General features: G+C 44.2%; 2 protein-coding genes across 3 annotated transcripts in view; both read left to right on the plus strand.

The window, feature by feature from the left end:
• LOC122932900 (acetylserotonin O-methyltransferase-like) overlaps positions 1-7,431 on the plus strand; it is a 167,302-nt gene extending 159,871 nt beyond the window's left edge. The window contains exon 8 of the mRNA XM_044287568.1: positions 6,988-7,431. Coding sequence (XP_044143503.1) covers positions 6,988-7,199 — 212 coding nt within the window. The 3' untranslated portion in view covers positions 7,200-7,431. The remainder of the gene's footprint in view (positions 1-6,987) is intronic.
• Positions 7,432-13,245: 5,814 nt separating this feature from the next.
• Positions 13,246-21,180, plus strand: part of LOC122932660 (acetylserotonin O-methyltransferase-like) — a 196,467-nt gene continuing 188,532 nt past the window's right edge. Inside the window, exon 1 of one of the 2 annotated variants that reach the window (XM_044287202.1) lies at positions 13,246-13,313. The gene's annotated coding sequence lies outside the window, so the exon portion shown is untranslated. Of the gene's footprint in view, positions 13,327-21,180 lie in introns of both variants that reach the window. The other variant, XM_044287203.1, reaches the window with a different exon arrangement.

A 21,180-nucleotide genomic window follows, 5' to 3' on the forward strand; every position in this document is an offset into this window, starting at 1 on the left:
TTTCTTTCATAGACCCCTGCTCTACCAAGTAGACAGGTTAATAAATATCTGCAATTTTTCTGTTACATTCTTGGGTTGACATTATACAATTTTAGACGTAAATAAACCCCTGCTCTGCATAGGTGACAGGGAATAAAATTTCTGAAATGCTTCTTTAATCGATGTGCACCACCTACTTTGATTCAATGCTTAAACTTTAACAAGTTGTACCACATTTGCACTTCAATAATTTGTCCCACATTTCCTCTTTACTCTTTTGGCCAACATTTGCGCTTCAATAACTTTTCCCATATTTCCGCTTTACTCTTTTTGCCCACATTTGGGCTTCTGTAATTTGTCCCACATTTGCGCCTCAATAGCTTTTTCCACATTTCTGCTTTACTCTTTTGGCCCACATTTGAGCTTCTGTAATTTGTCCCACATTTGTGCCTCAATAGCTTTTCTCACATTTCCGCCCGATCCCAATTTTTTATTTATTAATTTATTTAATTTAATTTAATCATCTCCCTTAAATTTGGTCTCTTTTTCTCACGCTCCCTCTTCGGCGTGGAACCCTGATTCGCCGATAACCGTGATCAACATGGTAGGCTCAGAAAAGAACATTGAAAGTTGATAGAGAAGATATCCAAATGGATGGTGGATGTCACTGGGGCACCTCTACATAGGTGACAGGAACATGAATTTATAAAAATCGTCAATTACATTGTCAGGTTACAGTTGTCAAATTTTGCCGGATAGAAACCCCTGCTCTGCATAGTTGACAGGGAATAAAATTTAAGAAATTCTTCATTAATTGATGCGCAACATCCTTTCATTCAATGCTTAAACTTTAAAAAGTTGTTCCACTATTACAATTTAATAATTTTTCCATATTTCCGCTCTATAATTTGAAATTTGAATTTTTTTTATCCTCCCTTGGATGTGGTCTCTCTTTCTCACGCTCCCTCTCCGGCCTGGAACCCCGATTCCCCGCCACCCGTGATCACCATGGTAAGCGCATAAAAGAACATCGAAAGTTGATAGAGCAGATATCAAATTGGATCGTGAACATCATGGGGACGTGCGACATGGGGGGGCAGTAAGTATTCACACGCCTACACGAACTGACTGACAGGGGTCAGCCCCTGCAACTTCTGGGTCTCCAAATTGGGCACATGGCCTGAGCTTGCCCTTTACCCCTTGGAGTTGTTGGCCTGTCCTGCAGCCAATGTTTTGTCTGAACGTGTGTTTAGCACGACTGGAGGGGGTTATCACAGGTTATATTTCCCAATGTTTTGGGGAGTACCCTAATTTAAAAAAATAAAAATAAATTTTAAACCAAAAAGCAGTGTAGGCTACCTCCTCCACCACCACCGCTTCCACCTACACCGCCATATCCACCGCCTCCTTAGCCTCCTACTCCACATGGACCTCGTCCTCCTAGATCAAGATAGTCATTTTTTATTTTTACGTATTTTATGTTATTTAAAGTCTTTTACCTATCCACATTTGTTTGCAGAGCACTTGCTATGCTCTTAACCACATTTGATGCCATTTGCAGCCCTCTAGCCCTTTCCATGACATTTTTTCAGCCATTTTAGTGCTCTAAAGTTTGGGTCCCCATTGACTTCAATGGGGTTCGGGTTCGGGGTCAAGTTCGGGTCCTGAACTCTAACTTTTTTCTGAAGTTCGGCCGAACCTGTCGAACCCGAACATCCAGGTGTCTGCTCAACTCTGCCCATACAATATAGAATCCAATTCAAACTGCTCGTCCTCACCCACAAAGCCCTCCACAGTGCTGCACCACCCTACATCTCTTTCCTCATCTCTACCACCCTACCCGTGCTCTCTGTTCAGCCAGTGACTTACGACTGACTTCCCCAAAAACCCGAACCTCTTTCTCCCAGCTCCAAGATCTCTCCCGAGCTGCAGCGTTTCTCTGGAATGCCCTACCCCAAGAAATCAGGCTTAATCATATCATGCACAGTTTTAAGCGTTCGCTAAAAACACATCTTTTCAGGGTGGCCTATCACCTCCCTTGATCTAAACTCCCATAGCCCATTTATCATTCCCTGAAGCTGAGCATCCCACTGCACCCAGAAGCACTTTGTATATTGGCTGCTCACCAGCTCATATGGCTTTATATCTGCTCCCCTATTCTCCCAAGATGGCTGGACTATCGTACATAACAAGCACTTTTACCTTTTGTGTCACCCCTATCCCCTCATAGATTGTAAGCTCTTGCGAGCAGGGGCCTCATTCCTCTTGTTGTAATAATAGACTTGTCTGTTGCTATGTTATTTATGACTGTTTGTACATGAACACCTGAATTGTAAAGAGCTGCAGAATATGTTGGCGCTATATAAATAAAGATTATTATTATTATTCTGTTTTCTATCACGTGGGTGAATAACGCATCAAAACGCATTGCACTCGTGCGGAAAAAACTGAACGCAATTGCAGACAAAACTGACTGAACTTGCTTGCAAAATGGTGCGAGTTTCACTGAACGCATCCGGACCTAATCCGTCACTCTCGTGTGAAAGAGGTCTTAGGCCCCTTTCACGCGAGCGAGTTTTCCTCGCGAGTGCAATGCGTAAGGTGAACGCATTGCACCCGCACTGAATCCGGACCCATTCACTTCAATGGAGCTGTGTACACCTGTCCATCCCCTGTGCAGATTAGACATTAACTACCTCCCCTTAACCATATATTATTGTACTCCAGGGCATTTTACCATTATATTGCGGGGCAACCCAAAGTTGAATGAACCTCTCCTCTGTCTGGGCGCCGGGGCCTAAATATATGACAATGGACTGTTCCAGTGTTGGGTGACGTGAAGCATGATTCTCTGCTATGACATGAAGACTGATTCTCTGCTGACATGAAGCCAGATTCTCTGTTACGGGACCTCTCTCCTCTGCCTGGGTGCCGGGGCCTAAATTTATGACAATGGACTGTTACAATGGTGGGTGACGTGAAGCCTGATTCTCTGCTATGACATGAAGACTGATTCTCTGCTGACATGAAGCCAGATTCTCTGTTACGGGACCTCTCTCCTCTGCCTGGGTGCCTGGGCCTAAATATCTGACAATGGACTGTTCCAGTGTTGGGTGACGTGAAGCATGATTCTCTGCTATGACATGAAGACTGATTCTCTGCTGACATGAAGCCAGATTCTCTGTTACGGGACCTCTCTCCTCTGCCTGGGTGCCTGGGCCTATATATATCTGACAATGGACTGTACCAGTGTTGGGTGACGTGAAGCATGATTCTCTGCTATGACAAGAAGACTGATTCTCTGCTGACATGAAGCCAGATTCTCTGTTATGGGACCTCTCTCCTCTGCCTGGGTGCCGGGGCCTAAATATATGACAATTGACTGTTACAGTGGTGGGTGACGTGAAGCCTGATTCTCTGCTATGGGACCTCTCTCCAATTGATATTGGTTAATTTTTATTTATTTTATTTTTATTTTTATTCATTTCCCTATCCACATTTGTTTGCAGGGGATTTACCTACATGTTGCTGCCTTTTGCAGCCCTCTAGCCCTTTCCTGGGCTGTTTTACAGCCTTTTTAGTGCCGAAAAGTTCGGGTCCCCATTGACTTCAATGTGGTTCAGGACGAAGTTCGGGTCGGGTTCGGATCCCGAACCCGAACATTTCCAGGAAGTTCGGCCGAACTTCTCGAACCCGAACATCCAGGTGTTCGCTCAACTCTATTGGTGAACCCTAAAAACCACATAGGAGCCTTCAGATTTTTGGGACGATTCCAGCCTAATATAGCACAAACTTTCTCAGGATCTATTCGAAAACTCAAAGATGACAGCAGGTAGCCCAAAAACTGCACCTCGTGTACAGCAAAAACACAATTCTCTAATTTTGCGTACAATTTATTGTCCCTTAGGATCTGTAACACCTGTCTCACATGATCCTGATGTGTTTCCACGTGCATGGCCGAAGACCTCCATCTTTCTTTTTAATAAAAAAGAACCCTGCTGCCACTGAAGACTTGGAAGGTCTTATATGTCTATTGGCCAAACTCTCGGTAACATACTCTCTCATGGCCTTTCTTTCAGGTTCAGAAAAGTTATACAACCTAGATTTAGGCAATTTAGCTCCGAGAATAAGATTGATAGTATAATCATATTCCCGATGTGGAGGTAAATCCTGGCATCCACTCTCAGAAAACACGTTGGCAAACTCAGATATAAAACAGGGTAAACTCTTGGTAGTTACAACAGAAAAAGCTGTATTAAGACAATTGTCAATGCAATAATCACCCCAATCCAGACTCTGCCTAGCTTGCCAATTGACAGTTGGATTGTGCTTGCTAAGCCACGGCAAACCCAAAACCACCGGCGCAGGGAGACCTTCCAACACAAAACACAAGATAAATTCTTGATGAAAGTCACCCATTCGTAATCTGATATCATGCACCACTTAAGACAAACACTTCTGACCAAGAGGTGCAGAATCAATAGCGAATACCGGAATGCTTTTTTCTAATACACTTAGTGACAACCCGTGCATACGGACATACTGAGCATCAATCAGGTTCACCCTTGCCCCAATGTCGATAAACACCTCAATCCCCACAGTCTTGGACTCTAGCGCCACCTTGGCAGTCAGGAGAAATCTGGTACTTCCAGTAAAAGACAAATGCACATTTTCTGACTCTCCTCTCACTCCACCAAGATTTAATTAAATGTCTTTTTTCTCTCTTTTTGCCTTGTATGTCTGGACATACATTGATAAAATGTCCCCTTTTTCCACAGAAAAAACACACTCCCTTCCTATTACCAGTGGATCCAAGGGTAGCTCCCCCTAACTGTATGGGTTTGTCTCCCGACCTAAACCCAGGAGTAGCTTCACCCAAATTGTCAGAGGAAGACGATACGTTATGTAATAGAACGTCCTGAGAGAGTGGGCCCTTCGATTTCTCTCTCAGGCATCTATCAATACCTACAGCCCACCTCCTAATCTCAGAGAAATACAGGGTGGGCCATTTATATGGATACACCTTAATAAAATGGGAATGGTTGATGATATTAACTTCCTGTTTGTGGCACATTAGTATATGTGAGGGGGGAAACTTTTTAAGATGGGTGGTGACCATGGCGGCCATTTTGAATCTAACTTTTGTTTTTTCAATAGGAAGAGGGTCATGTGACACATCAAACTTATTGGGAATTTCACAAGAAAAACAATGGTGTGCTTTGTTTTAACGTAACTTTATTTTTTCATGAGTTATTTACAAGTTTCTGACCACTTATAAAATGTGTTCAATGTGCTGCCCATTGTGTTGGATTGTCAATGCAACCCTCTTCTCCCACTCTTCACACACTGATAGCAATACCGCAGGAGAAAGGCTAGCACAGGCTTCCAGTATCCTTAGTTTCAGGTGCTGCACATCTCGTATATGCTGTGAAGATGTGAGATGTGCAGCACCATGCCATAGGCACTAATGCAACCCCTTTACCATCAGAGATGTGGGCTTTTCAACAGTATGCTGGATGGTCCCTCTCCTCTTAAGCCTGCAGACCACAGTGTCTGTGTTTTCCAAAAATAATTTCAAATTTTGATTCACAAAACAGTTTTCCATTTTGCCTCAGTCTATTTTAAATGAGCTTTGGCCCAGAGAAGGCTTCAATGTTTCTGGATTGTGTTGACACATGGCTTCTTTTATGTATGATTCAGCTTCAACTTGCATGTGTTGATTGGACAGTGAACTGTGTTCACAGACAGATTTCTGGAAGTGTTCCTGAGCCCATGTAGTGATTTCCAGTACATAATTATGCTTGTTGTTAAAGCAGTGCTGTCTGAGGGCCCCTAGATCACGAGCATTAAAAATTGATTGTCGACTTTTTCCTTGCTCGCATGGATTTCTCCAGGTTCTCTGAATCTTTTTATGATATTATGTATTGTATATGGAGGATATTATATGTCCTTGCAGTTTTACTTTTTCAGGAACCAATTCATGTGACTTTGGTCCTCCAGTTGTTCATTTTATTAGTACCACTTACTCTTCCAGCCTTTTGTTGCCCGTGTCCCAACTTTTTTGAAATGTGTTGCTGACATCAATTTCTTAAGTTTTTTTCTTTCATGTAATGCTAAACTCTCACTTTTAACATCTGATATTTGTTCTATATGTTATTGTGGAAAAAAGATGGGTCTATGAGGTTTGCAAATTGTTGCATTCTGTTTTTATTAAAATTTTTACAGCTTCCCAACTTGTTTGGCATTGGGGTGGTATCTTATCAGAGAAAAATGCCACATTTTAGCGTTATCAGCTGTCTCTTCCTATCCCTGTAATGATCTAATCTGAATGAGCAGATTATATAATCAAATTCAAGTCTCTGGAGAGGGGAGGAGGAAGGAGTTAGAAATTGCTGAGTATGACAGAACTCCATGAGAGACACCAAAGAGACTGCTGCAGCTAAATAGGACATTTTGTCTCAGCCCAAGTGCTTTACTCCCATCAGCACAGGTCAGTACTACTCTGCAGTGTTCTCCATGAGCATACTTCTGAGTGACAGAAAGTTAGGAAGAAGATTCTCCTCTACTTTCTATGTGCAGTGGATGGAAGCTAATCTAGCCAGATCTAGAACTGCAAACCAAAGATCTAGCATATAGAGGAGAAAACTACTGAAACATACCAGATACAAATCATATTATGGCCAGACATGTGTTATTCCACATGTACAAACACGCAGTACTACTGATTAATGTAAAGTGTGTTGAAAGGTTAGGAATGCTGTAATAGCAATACAGAGGATGATTATAGGTCACAACTATTATCTTTAAACACCTACATAATGTCCACATGGGCCAATACTTTTAACAATTTTAAAATATATAGATTTTATAAAGAATACAAGCATTCTTAGTTTTATACATTAAAATTGGCTTATTATCTGTACTAAAGAATAAAAATCAGAACATAAAATGGATCTTGCTTATAAATGTGACAAATAATTGCTACTGTTTTTTTCTCTAAATATTAAGGAGGAGGAGTGCTGCTAGTGGAAGTCGTTCTAAATGATGACAGAAGTGGCCCACTGATTGGCCAGCTGTTCTCACTAAACATGTTGCTCCAGACAGAAGGAAAAGAACGGACATCATCTGAATATATCAAGCTCCTTACAGAATCTGGCTTCAGGGACATTGAAGTCAAAGTAACTGCAAAACTATATGATGCAATATTGGGAAGAAAGTAGATCCAAGTGTCATTTTTCTTATGTAGCTGACTGCATTTCATAACAAATTATAACAAAAAGTAATTTATGGTGTTATTGAAGAATAGATATTACAAATAATACTGTAATTTTTCATATATGTTTTCTTGGACTTGGAAACATACTGTAAACATTCCAATGTCATGTTTTAATAATACAATTAACTGATATGTTTGCAGCTGAATTTCTTGAGATACTTTAATAAAGATAGTTTCATGGCGTAATCCTTTCTATTACTTTGTATTCTTATGATAAACACCCCTTTCATATAGATTATCAATTAGCAGTAGTGTGGCTGCTGTCAACCTCAGCAGCTGATTTTGCCAGGTAATCTGCTGTAGGCAAAATAAACAATTACACTGTGTCATTTAAATGGATTGAAGGTTTGACAGAGCAAGAGCCACTCTTACAGAGCAACAATTTTTCCTGGCTTATAATGCGAGGTCCTGAATGGGGGATACCTTTCTATGATTCCTCGGTAGCCTGAGACAACACATTTAAAGGAAATAATACACACACTTGTCACTTTTTTAGGGCTGAACAGTTATAGTCAAGCCAGACACTTCTATAGGATTGTGTTTGTGACAGGGTGTCACAATGTTTGGCAGAGAAAGTGCTGGATGATGTGTACGTTGCACCAAGTTTCCGGCACTTCATGTGTTAAAAGGCTCCAGGAAGGTTTGGTTTTCTTTGTTTCTAGAATCTTCCTGGGGAAAAGAAAGCCAGTTTAGGGTCCTGCAGCTGGTCAGGGAAGAGTTGGGTGGGTTCCCTGACCACCCAGAGCCAGTCCAGGTTTTACCTGCCTGGGGGGACTGCTCATACAGATGTACTAATTAGGTCAGCAGGCCTGACACAGGAGCTCTCTCTCAGGGAGTGTGGGCAGTCTGTTTGAGAAGCTGCAAGCCTAGGAGCTCTGAGAGCGGTCGTTTTTCTATCTAACTACTGAACTGTAAGTTGCTCTTTGTGTTTTGTGTTATAAGTTTAGCTAGTGCTGCCGAGTGAGATAGGCAGGAGCCAGTCGGCTAGTGTTTGTTTTGGTTTTGTTTGTTATTTTGGGCAACTTACAAAATAAACTAGCAACAGCCTGACACACAAGCTACAAAGGTGTCAGTATTCCTGTTTCTGCCCAAAACAATCCCGTGGAGGGTGTAACAGTTCACATGTTACTGACTAATGTCACCAGTACATTCCTAGTGGTTATCATGGTGATGGGGGTCTCCATGGCTTATAGACAAAGCAGTCATTTCAAATGATGTGATAAAATGAAGCTGGTTGGAGGAATTAGTAACCCCACTCAGCAACTTCTGCCGAATTACTGTCAATTTTTAAAATAAATATATCTTGTCTGGCATTATATATATTTATATATATATATATATATATATATATATACAGTACAGACCAAAAGTTTGGACACACCTTCTCATTCAAAGAGTTTTCTATATTTTCATGACTATGAAAATTGTAGATTTACACTGAAGGCATCAAAACTATGAATTAACACATGTGGAATTATATACATAACAAAAAAGTGTGAAACAACTGAAAATATGTCATATTCTAGGTTCTTCAAAGTAGCCACCTTTTGCTTTGATTACTGCTTTGCACACTCTTGGCATTCTCTTGATGAGCTTCAAGAAGTAGTCACCTGAAATGGTTTTCACTTCACAGGTGTGCCCTGTCAGCTTTAATAAGTGTGATTTCTTGCCTTATAAATGGGGTTGGGACCATCAGTTGCGTTGTGGAGAAGTCAGGTGGATACACAGCTGATAGTCCTACTGAATAGACTGTTAGAATTTGTATTATGGCAAGAAAAAAGCAGCCAAGTAAAGAAAAACAAGTGGCCATCATTACTTTAAGAAATTAAGGTCAGTCAGTCCGAAAAATTGGGAAAACTTTGAAAGTGTCCCCAAGTGCAGTCACAAAAACCATCAAGCTCTACAAAGAAACTGGCTCACATGCGGACCGGCCCAGGAAAGGAAGACCAAGAGTCACCTCTGCTGTGGAGGATAAGTTCATCCGAGTCACCAGCCTCAGAAATTGCAGGTTAACAGCAGCTCAGATTAGAGACCAGGTCAATGCCACACAGAGTTCTAGCAGCAGACACATCTCTAGAACAACTGTTAAGAGGAGACTGTGTGAATCAGGCCTTCATGGTAGAATATCTGCTAGGAAACCACTGCTAAGGACGGGCAACAAGCAGAAGAGACTTGTTTGGGCTAAAGAACACAAGGAATGGACATTAGACCAGTGGAAATCTGTGCTTTGGTCTGATGAGTCCAAATTTGAGATCTTTGGTTCCAACCACCGTGTCTTTGTGCGACGCAGAAAAGGTGAACGGATGGACTCTACATGCCTGGTTTCCACCGTGAAGCATGGAGGAGGAGGTGTGATGGTGTGGGGGTGCTTTGCTGGTGACACTGTTGGGGATTTATTCAAAAATGAAGGCATACTGAACCAGCATGGCTACCACAGCATCTTGCAGCGGCATGCTATTCCATCCAGTTTGCGTTTAGTTGGACCATCATTTAGTTTTTCAACAGGACAATGACCCCAAACACACCTCCAGGCTGTGTAAGGGCTATTAGACCATGAAGGAGAGTGATAGGGGGCTGCGCCAGATGACCTGGCCTCCACAGTCACCGGACCTGAACCCAATCGAGATGGTTTGGGGTGAGCTGGACCGCAGAGTGAAGGCAAAAGGGCCAACAAGTACTAAGCATCTCTGGGAACTCCTTCAAGACTGTTGGTAGACCATTTCAGGTGACTACCTCTTGAAGCTCATCAAGAGAATGCCAAGAGTGTGCAAAGCAGTAATCAAAGCAAAAAGTGGCTACTTTGAAGAACCTAGAATATGACATATTTTCAGTTGTTTCATACTTTTTTGATAAGTATATAATTCCACATGTGTTAATTCATAGTTTTGATGCCTTCAGTGTGAATCTACAATTTTCATAGTCATGAAAATAAAGAAAACTCTTTGAATGAGAAGGAGTGTCCAAACTTTTGGTCTGTACTGTATGTGGAGAGTGCGTCCTTGTATGTGGAGAGTGCGTGTATGACTGCGTCCATGTATGTGGAGACCGCGTGTATGACTGCGTCCATGTATGTGGAGTGTGCATCCATGTATGTGGAGAGTGCGCATATGACTGCGTCCATGTATGTGGAGAGTGTGTGTATGAGTGTGTCCATGTATGTGAAGAGTGCGTCCATGTATGTAGAGAGTGCATGTATGACTGCGTCTATGTATGTGGAGAGTGTGTGTATGACTTCGTCTATGTATGTGGAGAGTGCGCGTATGACTGCGTCCATGGCTGCAGTATGAAAGATATAGAGGCTAAAATACTTGTGGTTATGTAGAGGTAAATCAGACATGTCTATTACAATTGCAGGGCAGGTTTTAAAGGGGTTGAGTTGAATATAAACTCCATCAGCAACTGTAAAAGTTAAAAAACAAAGTTGTGCTAAAAATGACAGCAAATAAATACGGTAAATAAAAAGTCACAAAATAGCCATATGAGAGGGGTTTTCACAGGAGGAGGGGGTTTGTGTAGAAGTGTGTAAGTGTGTATGTGGGGGGGGGGGGGGGCCTGTACAAAATTATGCTGTGGGGCCCAGTCAGTTCTAGCTACGCCTCTGGATACACGGCTTACATATCAAATCCAAAAATGTGTGATACTGTCTGCTAAATTTCAGTTTTTAATCCTGTAACAGTAGTGGCTCACTGTAAATCGATACCAGGACAACGTGGGTGCTCTAGCTATCAACTGGCTATTCATCAAGTCAGTAAAAAATGGATAGAAATACAAGAAAGATACAAAAAATCTGACACACACTATTAATGGTGTGTTTTAGTGTTCAGTAAATATGGGTTTGTGTAATAGACAGAGAAAGAACAGATAAAAACCATGTTAAAGGTGATATTTGCCCAGTTCACGTGATTGTGGTGTCATTGTTCTTTTAGCTATATATTGATAATAGTGCTGTATAGCCATGTTTTATCATGCTTCAATTTTAAACATCGCATAGTAATGAGGATGTGCGATCCAGATTCTCTCCCCCAAATTGAATTAATTTTTTTTACTATTGAGCTCATGGGTGTTTTTGCGCAAATTATGGATCCTCAAAATACGGATACCGGCCATGTCCATTCCGCATTCTGCGGAACGGAAGGGTCCCCCTCTAATAGAACAGTCCTACCCTTGTCTGTAATGTGCACAATAATAGGAAGTTCTATATTTTTTTTTGGGGGGGGGGGGGGACCGCCGGAATGCACACAGAGTCATTTCTGCTTTTTGTGGCCCCATTGAAGTGAATGGTTCCGCATATGAAATGGACAAGGAGAAAAATACATTTGTGTGCATGAGCTCTGAAACTGAAACTCTTGTTCGATTAGTTTAGACTATTACAACATCTATACAGATATTAAAACAAGAATAAATATATGCATGCAATACATGAATAACCTCTTATGATCCTAACCCGGGGTGCCCTTGTCGTGTAATGTATGATGACTTTATCAGGTGGTATCCTATTGATTACAAATACAGTGATCCTGGCTTTCCACATTGATATTATAATAATTGTAATAATAATAAAGATTGCGTAAAAAAGCATGTATGATGGCAGCTGCATAGTCTATATATTGGATAAGAGCAATAAGTCCTGATGAGGGCAGTGATAGGGACTGACAGGTGACCCGTGCAGTGTATACCTTGGATCACCAGAGAATCACCATAGTGAAGCAAACAAGCAGACCGTGAGCATAAACTTTCCTGGGGCAGGAAGTATTCACAGTATAGTTTTCGGGTATGCGAACTAAACATCATTTTGCCCCCTTAAAGTTAGTCAGATATTGCATAAGCAGCTCTTAGGTCCCTAGTTGTTATTGTAAGGGATTTTGTTCAGGGTAATACCCTGAGAGACTGCATGTGAGAGAGAGAGGGAGACTTCCCTCACACAAGTGTGCGGTTGAAGACAGGGTTAATCTCTGATTTTTGCTTTCTGCTGTTCTAAGTTGTATTCACTGTTTACTGCAGGCTTCGCAGTAAAGTCTTCTCCCAAAGCCAGAAGCCGCCCATATTCTTCTGCACGCATCCTGCACTTTACATGACCACACATTACTATTGCATGTACAGACACAAGGATGTGCATATCTATAGAATGGAGAACACATTTTTGGTTCCAGATCCGTAATATACATACGGTACCGTACATATCTCTCACCTTTAGAGCCATTGTCCATTTGTAGGAAAGCCACACTTTTATTGCCCTGTCTTATCTCAATTATGCATCTGCTACATCCAATACGACCCTACAATATGTGATACTGTCTGCTGAACTGTGTATCTAACCTAATCATATGTGATACTGCCCTGTTTAGTTCCTGTATCTAATCATATCACTTCTCCACAGCTTGAAGTGGCTGATTACAGGGAGCAATAGATTGTATTCACCTGTCCTACAGCCATCCTGCCCCTGGCTGAAATGGCTGATAACAGAGAGCAATAGATTGTATTTCCATATCCTACAGACTGTCTCTTCCTGGATTGAAATGGCTGATAACAGGGAATATTCGTTTTTACTCACCTGTCCCTCAGACTGTTTTCCCTGGCTTGAAATGACTGATAACAGGAGCAATAGATTATATTCAACAGTCCTAAAATGGCTGATAACAGAGAATAATAGTTTTCCCTGGTCTATACATAGGCATGCGCACGGGGTGAGCCAGGTGTGCCTGGGCACACCCTAATCAAGCCAACTTGAGGTTTACAATATGATTTCACTGTTCATTAGCGCACTGAGCGCTGTGAACGGCACTGCAGGCAGCAGAGCAATACAGCTGATGCCTGAAATCTCCAATAACAGAGCTCTGTACATTACAGAGCTCTGTTACTAGGGAGGAGGCTGCTGATTGGCCAGTATCAGCTGGCTGCCCTGCCATTGGTTGATCCTCTCACACCCCCTTCTCTGGGGAGCTGAACATAGCAGCAGTAGCTTCCTTTTCAGTTATTATGAAAACAGGAAGCGCGCCACCCCTGCTGCTGATGAAGTGCCAGGGACAGCGGAGGGTTGGAGCCATCACCATGTGCCCAGGTGATGTGACAAGGTGAAGTGTCCTGCAGGCTTCTAACTACTGCTGGCTGGGAGGTCAATGTGGAGCTTTATGAATTGAAAAACTAATAGCCAAGACAGAGGCTTAAAAAAACTGCTTCTGACCCTTTTGTTAAAACATAACTTTCACCTAATGGAAAAAAATAATTTTAAAAAGCTGCTTTTTCTCTAGATGTTTATAGTAGTGGTAATAGAGTCTCAAGGGTCTATAAAAGCAGCTACACTATTTTTAAAGACCTTTGAGACTCTATTAACACTACTATTAACATAAGGTCATCTAGAGAAAAAGCTGTTTTTTTTAATTCTTTTTTTTTCCGTTTAAGTGTTAGAGCAATCTAATGAAAGTTATGTTTTAACACCTAAAGGAAAAAATTTAAAAGAAACCTACTGTTTCTCTAGATGACCTTATGTTGATAGTAGTGTTAAAGGGGAGTCTCAAAGGTTTGCAAAAATAGTGTAGCTGCTTTTATAGACCCTTGAGACTCTATTTCCACTACTACCAACATAATGTCATCTAGAGAAACAACAGCTTTTTAAAACTATTTTTTTTTTCCTTTAGGTGTTTAGGTATTAGAGCAATCAAATGAAAGTTATGTTTTAACATAAGGGTCAGAAACAGGGTTTTGTTTAGCCTCTTGGTTATTAGTTTTTCTATGTAAGTTCTCTGAGATTTTTTCCCCCCGTATGGTTTATATATGGAGAGCAATGTCAAGTGATAACAGAGAGGACTATACTGTATATTGTACGGGATGGTGCAGGGATTATACTGTATTATATGGGATGGCACAGTGGTTTTTATGCTCTTTAATGTGACAATTATCTTAGGTTTTCCTATCACCCACCTTTAATGGCGCTGTGCCCAGCTCTGAGCCGATCCCGCTCAGCAGCTGCCAAGGCTTAGAGGGAACACTGGTTCTGTCACCCTCGTGCTGCACTTTTTCGCCCCATAAGATGCATTTTTTCCCCCAAAAAAGGGAGGGGAAATGCCCCTGCGTCTTATGGGGCGAATACTAATCAAGTTATTAGTACCAGAGGGCCAAGAAGCGCTATACTCACCTCTTCCAGGTCCTCGTGCGCTCCACTGTGAAGGCTGCACACAGTGTGAGGCCACACGGTGACCTCACACTGTGCGTGCCCACACAGCATACTGTACAAGAGGATTACCGAGCGCGAGCAGTGAGGAGCGGCAGCGTCCGGAGCAGGAAAGTGTTTTTTTATTTTTATTTTATATGGGAGCACGGGGGGTTGATATGAGGCACTGGGGGCTGACCTGAGGTGTAATGATTTTTTTTTTCTTATTGTCCCTCTCTAAAACCTAGGTGTGTCACCTTATGGGCCAGAGCTTCTTATAGGGCGAAAAATACGTCATGTTTAAAAATGATTTCTTCTCCCTTCATTATATTGATAGTGCAGGTCTGTATGTATGTATACAGAGTATTTGTGTATATATAATGTGTGTGTATATAATATATAATATAACTAGGGATGAGCGAACTCGAACTGTATAGTTTGGGTTCGTACCGAATTTTGGGGTGTCCGTGACACGGACCCGAACCCGGACATTTTCGTAAAAGTCCGGGTTCGGGTTCGGTGTTCGTCGCTTTCTTGGCGCTTTTGTGACGCTTTCTTGGTGCTTTTTGAAAGGCTGCAAAGCAGCCAATCAACAAGCGTCATACTACTTGCCCCAAGAGGCCATCACAGCCATGCCTACTATTGGCATGGCTGTGATTGGCCAGAGCACCATGTGACCCAGCCTCTATTTAAGCTGGAGTCACATAGCGCCGCCCGTCACTCTGCTCTGATTAGCGTAGGGAGAGGTTGCGGCTGCGACAGTAGGGCGAGATTAGGCAGATTAACTCCTCCAAAGGACTTGATTAACTGATCGATCTGCAGCTGTGGGTCATTGAGCTGCTGATCCTCAATTGCTCACTGTTTTTAGGCTGCCCAGACCGTTTGTCAGTCACATTTTTCTGGGGTGATCGGCGGCCATTTTGTGTCTTGTGGTGCGCCAGCACAAGCTGCGACCAAGTGCATTTAACCCTCAATGGTGTGGTTGTTTTTTGGCTAAAGCCTACATCAGGGTGAAGCTGTCACACCAAGTGCATTTAACCAGCAATAGTCTGTTTATTTTTTGGCCATATACTACATCAGGGGCAAGCTGCGCCCGTCACCAAGTGCATTTAACCCTCAGTAGTGTGGTTGGTCAAGCTATCACACCAAGTGCATTTAACCAGCAATAGTCTGTTCATTTTTTGGCCATATACTAAATCAGGGGCAAGCTGCGCCCGTCACCAAGTGCATTTAACCAGCAATAGTCTGTTCATTTTTTGGCCATATACTACATCAGGGGCAAGCTGCGCCCGTCACCAAGTGCATTTAACCCTCAGTAGTGTGGTTGGTCAAGCTGTGACACCAAGTGCATTTAACCAGCAATAGTCTGTTCATTTTTTGGCCATATACTACATCAGGGGCAAGCTGCGCCCGTCACCAAGTGCATTTAACCCTCAGTAGTGTGGTTGGTCAAGCTGTGACACCAAGTGCATTTAACCAGCAATAGTCTGTTCATTTTTTGGCCATATACTACATCAGGGGCAAGCTGCGCCCGTCACCAAGTGCATTTAACCCTCAGTAGTGTGGTTGGTCAAGCTGTGACACCAAGTGCATTTAACCAGCAATAGTCTGTTCATTTTTTGGCCATATACTACATCAGGGGCAAGCTGCGCCCGTCACCAAGTGCATTTAACCAGCAATAGTGTGGTTATTTTTTGGCCATATCCCAGTCTAATTCTGTCACTAAATCCATACCGGTCACCCAGCGCCTAAATACTAGGCCTCAAATTTATATCCCGCTAAATCTCTCGTTACCGCTGTCCTGTTGTGGCTGGGAAAGTTATTTAGTGTCCGTCAAAGCACAATTTTTGTTCTGGGTTGAAATACAATTCCCAATTTAGCAATTAAAAAATTTAGTGGTTTCTGCTGTATCAGAGCTATTTGAAATCTATCCCTAAAAGGGTAGATCATATTGAAGGTGCACATAGGGTCATTCAGAATAACTTCACACACACGCTACTGTGCATTTCCAAGTCTAATTCTGTCACTAAACCCATACCTGTCACCCAGCGCCTAAATACTAGGCCTCAAATTTATATCCCGCTAAATCTCTCGTTACCGCTGTCCTGTTGTGGCTGGGAAAGTTATTTAGTGTCCGTCAAAGCACATTTTTTGTTCTGGGTTGAAATACAATTCCCAATTTAGCAATTTCATAATTTAGTGGTTTCTGCTATATCAGAGCTATTTGAAATCTATCCCTAAAAGGGTATATAATATTCAAGGTGCACATAGGGTCATTCAGAATAACTTCACACACACACACGCTACTGTGCATATCCCAGTCTAATTCTGTCACTAAATCCATACCGGTCACCCAGCGCCTAAATACTAGGCCTCAAATTTATATCCCGCTAAATCTCTCGTTACCGCTGTCCTGTTGTGGCTGGGAAAGTTATTTAGTGTCCGTCAAAGCACATTTTTTGTTCTGGGTTGAAATACAATTCCCAATTTAGCAATTTCATAATTTAGTGGTTTCTGCTATATCAGAGCTATTTGAAATCTATCCCTAAAAGGGTATATAATATTCAAGGTGCACATAGGGTCATTCAGAATAACTTCACACACACACACTACTGTGCATATCCCAGTCTAATTCTGTCACTAAATCCATACCGGTCACCCAGCGCCTAAATACTAGGCCTCAAATTTATATCCCGCTAAATCTCTCGTTACCGCTGTCCTGTTGTGGCTGGGAAAGTTATTTAGTGTCCGTCAAAGCACATTTTTTGTTCTGGGTTGAAATACAATTCCCAATTTAGCAATTTAAAAATTTAGTGGTTTCTGCTATATCAGAGCTATTTGAAATCTATCCCTAAAAGGGTAGATCATATTGAAGGTGCACATAGGGTCATTCAGAATAACTTCACACACCCGCTACTATGCATTTCCAAGTCTAATTCTGTCACTAAACCCATACCTGTCACCCAGCGCCTAAATACTAGGCCTCAAATTTATATCCCGCTAAATCTCTCGTTACCGCTGTCCTGTTGTGGCTGGGAAAGTTATTTAGTGTCCGTCAAAGCACATTTTTTGTTCTGGGTTGAAATACAATTCCCAATTTAGCAATTTCATAATTTAGTGGTTTCTGCTATATCAGAGCTATTTGAAATCTATCCCTAAAAGGGTATATAATATTCAAGGTGCACATAGGGTCATTCAGAATAACTTCACACACACGCTACTGTGCATTTCCAAGTCTAATTCTGTCAGTAAATCCATACCGGTCACCCAGCGCCTAAATACTAGGCCTCAAATTTATATCCCGCTGAATTTGAATACAATACATTGGGCCAAATAATATTTTTGTTGTTGTGGTGAACCATAACAATGAGGAAAACATCTAGTAAGGGACGCGGACGTGGACATGGTCGTGGTGGTGTTAGTGGACCCTCTGGTGCTGGGAGAGGACGTGGCCGTTCTGCCACATCCACACGTCCTAGTGTACCAACTACCTCAGGTCCCAGTAGCCGCCAGAATTTACAGCGATATATGGTGGGGCCCAATGCCGTTCTAAGGATGGTAAGGCCTGAGCAGGTACAGGCATTAGTCAATTGGGTGGCCGACAGTGGATCCAGCACGTTCACATTATCTCCCACCCAGTCTTCTGCAGAAAGCGCACAGATGGCGCCTGAAAACCAACCCCATCAGTCTGTCACATCACCCCCTTGCATACCAGGGAAACTGTCTCAGCCTCAAGTTATGCAGCAGTCTCTTATGCTGTTTGAAGACTCCGCTGGCAGGGTTTCCCAAGGGCATCCACCTAGCCCTTCCCCAGCGGTGAAAGACATAGAATGCACTGACGCACAACCACTTATGTTTCCTGATGATGAGGACATGGGAATACCACCTCAGCATGTCTCTGATGATGACGAAACACAGGTGCCAACTGCTGCGTCTTTCTGCAGTGTGCAGACTGAACAGGAGGTCAGGGATCAAGACTGGGTGGAAGACGATGCAGGGGACGATGAGGTCCTAGACCCCACATGGAATGAAGGTCGTGCCACTGACTTTCACAGTTCGGAGGAAGAGGCAGTGGTGAGACCGAGCCAACAGCGTAGCAAAAGAGGGAGCAGTGGGCAAAAGCAGAACACCCGCCGCCAAGAGACTCCGCCTGCTACTGACCGCCGCCATCTGGGACCGAGCACCCCAAAGGCAGCTTCAAGGAGTTCCCTGGCATGGCACTTCTTCAAACAATGTGCTGACGACAAGACCCGAGTGGTTTGCACGCTGTGCCATCAGAGCCTGAAGCGAGGCATTAACGTTCTGAACCTGAGCACAACCTGCATGACCAGGCACCTGCATGCAAAGCATGAACTGCAGTGGAGTAAACACCTTAAAACCAAGGAAGTCACTCAGGCTCCCCCTGCTACCTCTTCTCCTGCTGCCGCCTCGGCCTCTTCTGCTGCTGCCGCCTCGGCCTCTTCCTCCGCCTCTGGAGCAACGTTGGCACCTGCCGCCCAGCAAACAGGGGATCTACCACCAACACCACCACCACCACCTCCGTCACCAAGCGTCTCAACCATGTCACACGGCAGCGTTCAGCTCTCCATCTCACAAACATTTGAGAGAAAGCGTAAATTCCCACCTAGCCACCCTCGATCCCTGGCCCTGAATGCCAGCATTTCTAAACTACTGGCCTATGAAATGCTGTCATTTAGGCTGGTGGACACAGACCGCTTCAAACAGCTCATGTCGCTTGCTGTCCCACAGTATGTTGTTCCCAGCTGCCACTACTTCTCCAAGAGAGCCGTGCCTTCCCTGCACAACCAAGTATCCGATAAAATCAAGTGTGCACTGCGCAACGCCATCTGTAGCAAGGTCCACCTAACCACAGATACGTGGACCAGTAAGCACGGCCAGGGACGCTATATCTCCCTAACTGCACACTGGGTAAATGTAGTGGCAGCTGGGCCCCAGGCGGAGAGCTGTTTGGCGCACGTCCTTCCGCCGCCAAGGATCGCAGGGCAACATTCTTTGCCTCCTGTTGCCACCTCCTCCTTCTCGGCTTCCTCCTCCTCTTCTTCCACCTGCTCATCCAGTCAGCCACACACCTTCACCACCAACTTCAGCACAGCCCGGGGTAAACGTCAGCAGGCCATTCTGAAACTCATATGTTTGGGGGACAGGCCCCACACCGCACAGGAGTTGTGGCGGGGTATAGAACAACAGACCGACGAGTGGTTGCTGCCGGTGAGCCTCAAGCCCGGCCTGGTGGTGTGTGATAATGGGCGAAATCTCGTTGCAGCTCTGGGACTAGCCAATTTGACGCACATCCCTTGCTTGGCGCATGTGCTGAATTTGGTGGTGCAGAAGTTCATACACAACTACCCCGACATGTCAGAGCTGCTGCATAAAGTGCGGGCCGTCTGTTCGCGCTTCCGGCGTTCACATCCTGCTGCTGCTCGCCTGTCTGCGCTACAGCGTAACTTCGGCCTTCCCGCTCACCGCCTCATATGCGACGTGCCCACCAGGTGGAACTCCACCTTGCACATGCTGGACAGACTGTGCGAGCAGCAGCAGGCCATAGTGGAGTTTCAGCTGCAGCATGCACGGGTCAGTCGCACTACAGAACAGCACCACTTCACCACCAATGACTGGGCCTCCATGCGAGACCTGTGTGCCCTGTTGCGCTGTTTCGAGTACTCCACCAACATGGCCAGTGGCGATGACGCCGTTATCAGCGTTACAATACCACTTCTATGTCTCCTTGAGAAAACACTTAGGGCGATGATGCAAGAGGAGGTGGCCCAGGAGGAGGAGGAGGAGGAGGAGGAAGAGGGGTCATTTTTAGCACTTTCAGGCCAGTCTCTTCGAAGTGACTCAGAGGGAGGTTTTTGGCAACAGCAGAGGCCAGGTACAAATGTGGCCAGACAGGGCCCACTACTGGAGGACGAGGAGGACGAGGATGAGGAGGAGGTGGAGGAGGATGAGGATGAAGCATGGTCACAGCGGGGTGGCACCCAACGCAGCTCGGGTCCATCACTGGTGCGTGGCTGGGGGGAAAGGCAGGACGATGACGATACGCCTCCCACAGAGGACAGCTTGTCCTTACCCCTGGGCAGCCTGGCACACATGAGCGACTACATGCTGCAGTGCCTGCGCAACGACAGCAGAGTTGCCCACATTTTAACCTGTGCGGACTACTGGGTTGCCACCCTGCTGGATCCACGCTACAAAGACAATGTGCCCACCTTACTTCCTGCACTGGAGCGTGATAGGAAGATGCGCGAGTACAAGCGCACGTTGGTAGACGCGCTACTGAGAGCATTCCCAAATGTCACAGGGGAACAAGTGGAAGCCCAAGGCCAAGGCAGAGGAGGAGCAAGAGGTCGCCAAGGTAGCTGTGTCAATGCCAGCTCCTTTGAGGGCAGGGTTAGCATGGCAGAGATGTGGAAAACTTTTGTCAACACGCCACAGCTAACTGCACCACCACCTGATACGCAACGTGTTAGCAGGAGGCAACATTTCACTAACATGGTGGAACAGTACATGTGCACACCCCTCCACGTACTGACTGATGGTTCGGCCCCATTCAACTTCTGGGTCTCTAAATTGTCCACGTGGCCAGAGCTAGCCTTTTATGCCTTGGAGGTGCTGGCCTGCCCGGCGGCCAGCGTTTTGTCTGATCGTGTATTCAGCACGGCAGGGGGCGTCATTACAGACAAACGCAGCCGCCTGTCTACAGCCAATGTGGACCAGCTGACGTTCATAAAAATGAACCAGGCATGGATCCCACAGG

Source organism: Bufo gargarizans, chromosome 3 (assembly GCF_014858855.1).
Source record: "Bufo gargarizans isolate SCDJY-AF-19 chromosome 3, ASM1485885v1, whole genome shotgun sequence".
Lineage (NCBI taxonomy): Eukaryota > Metazoa > Chordata > Amphibia > Anura > Bufonidae > Bufo > Bufo gargarizans.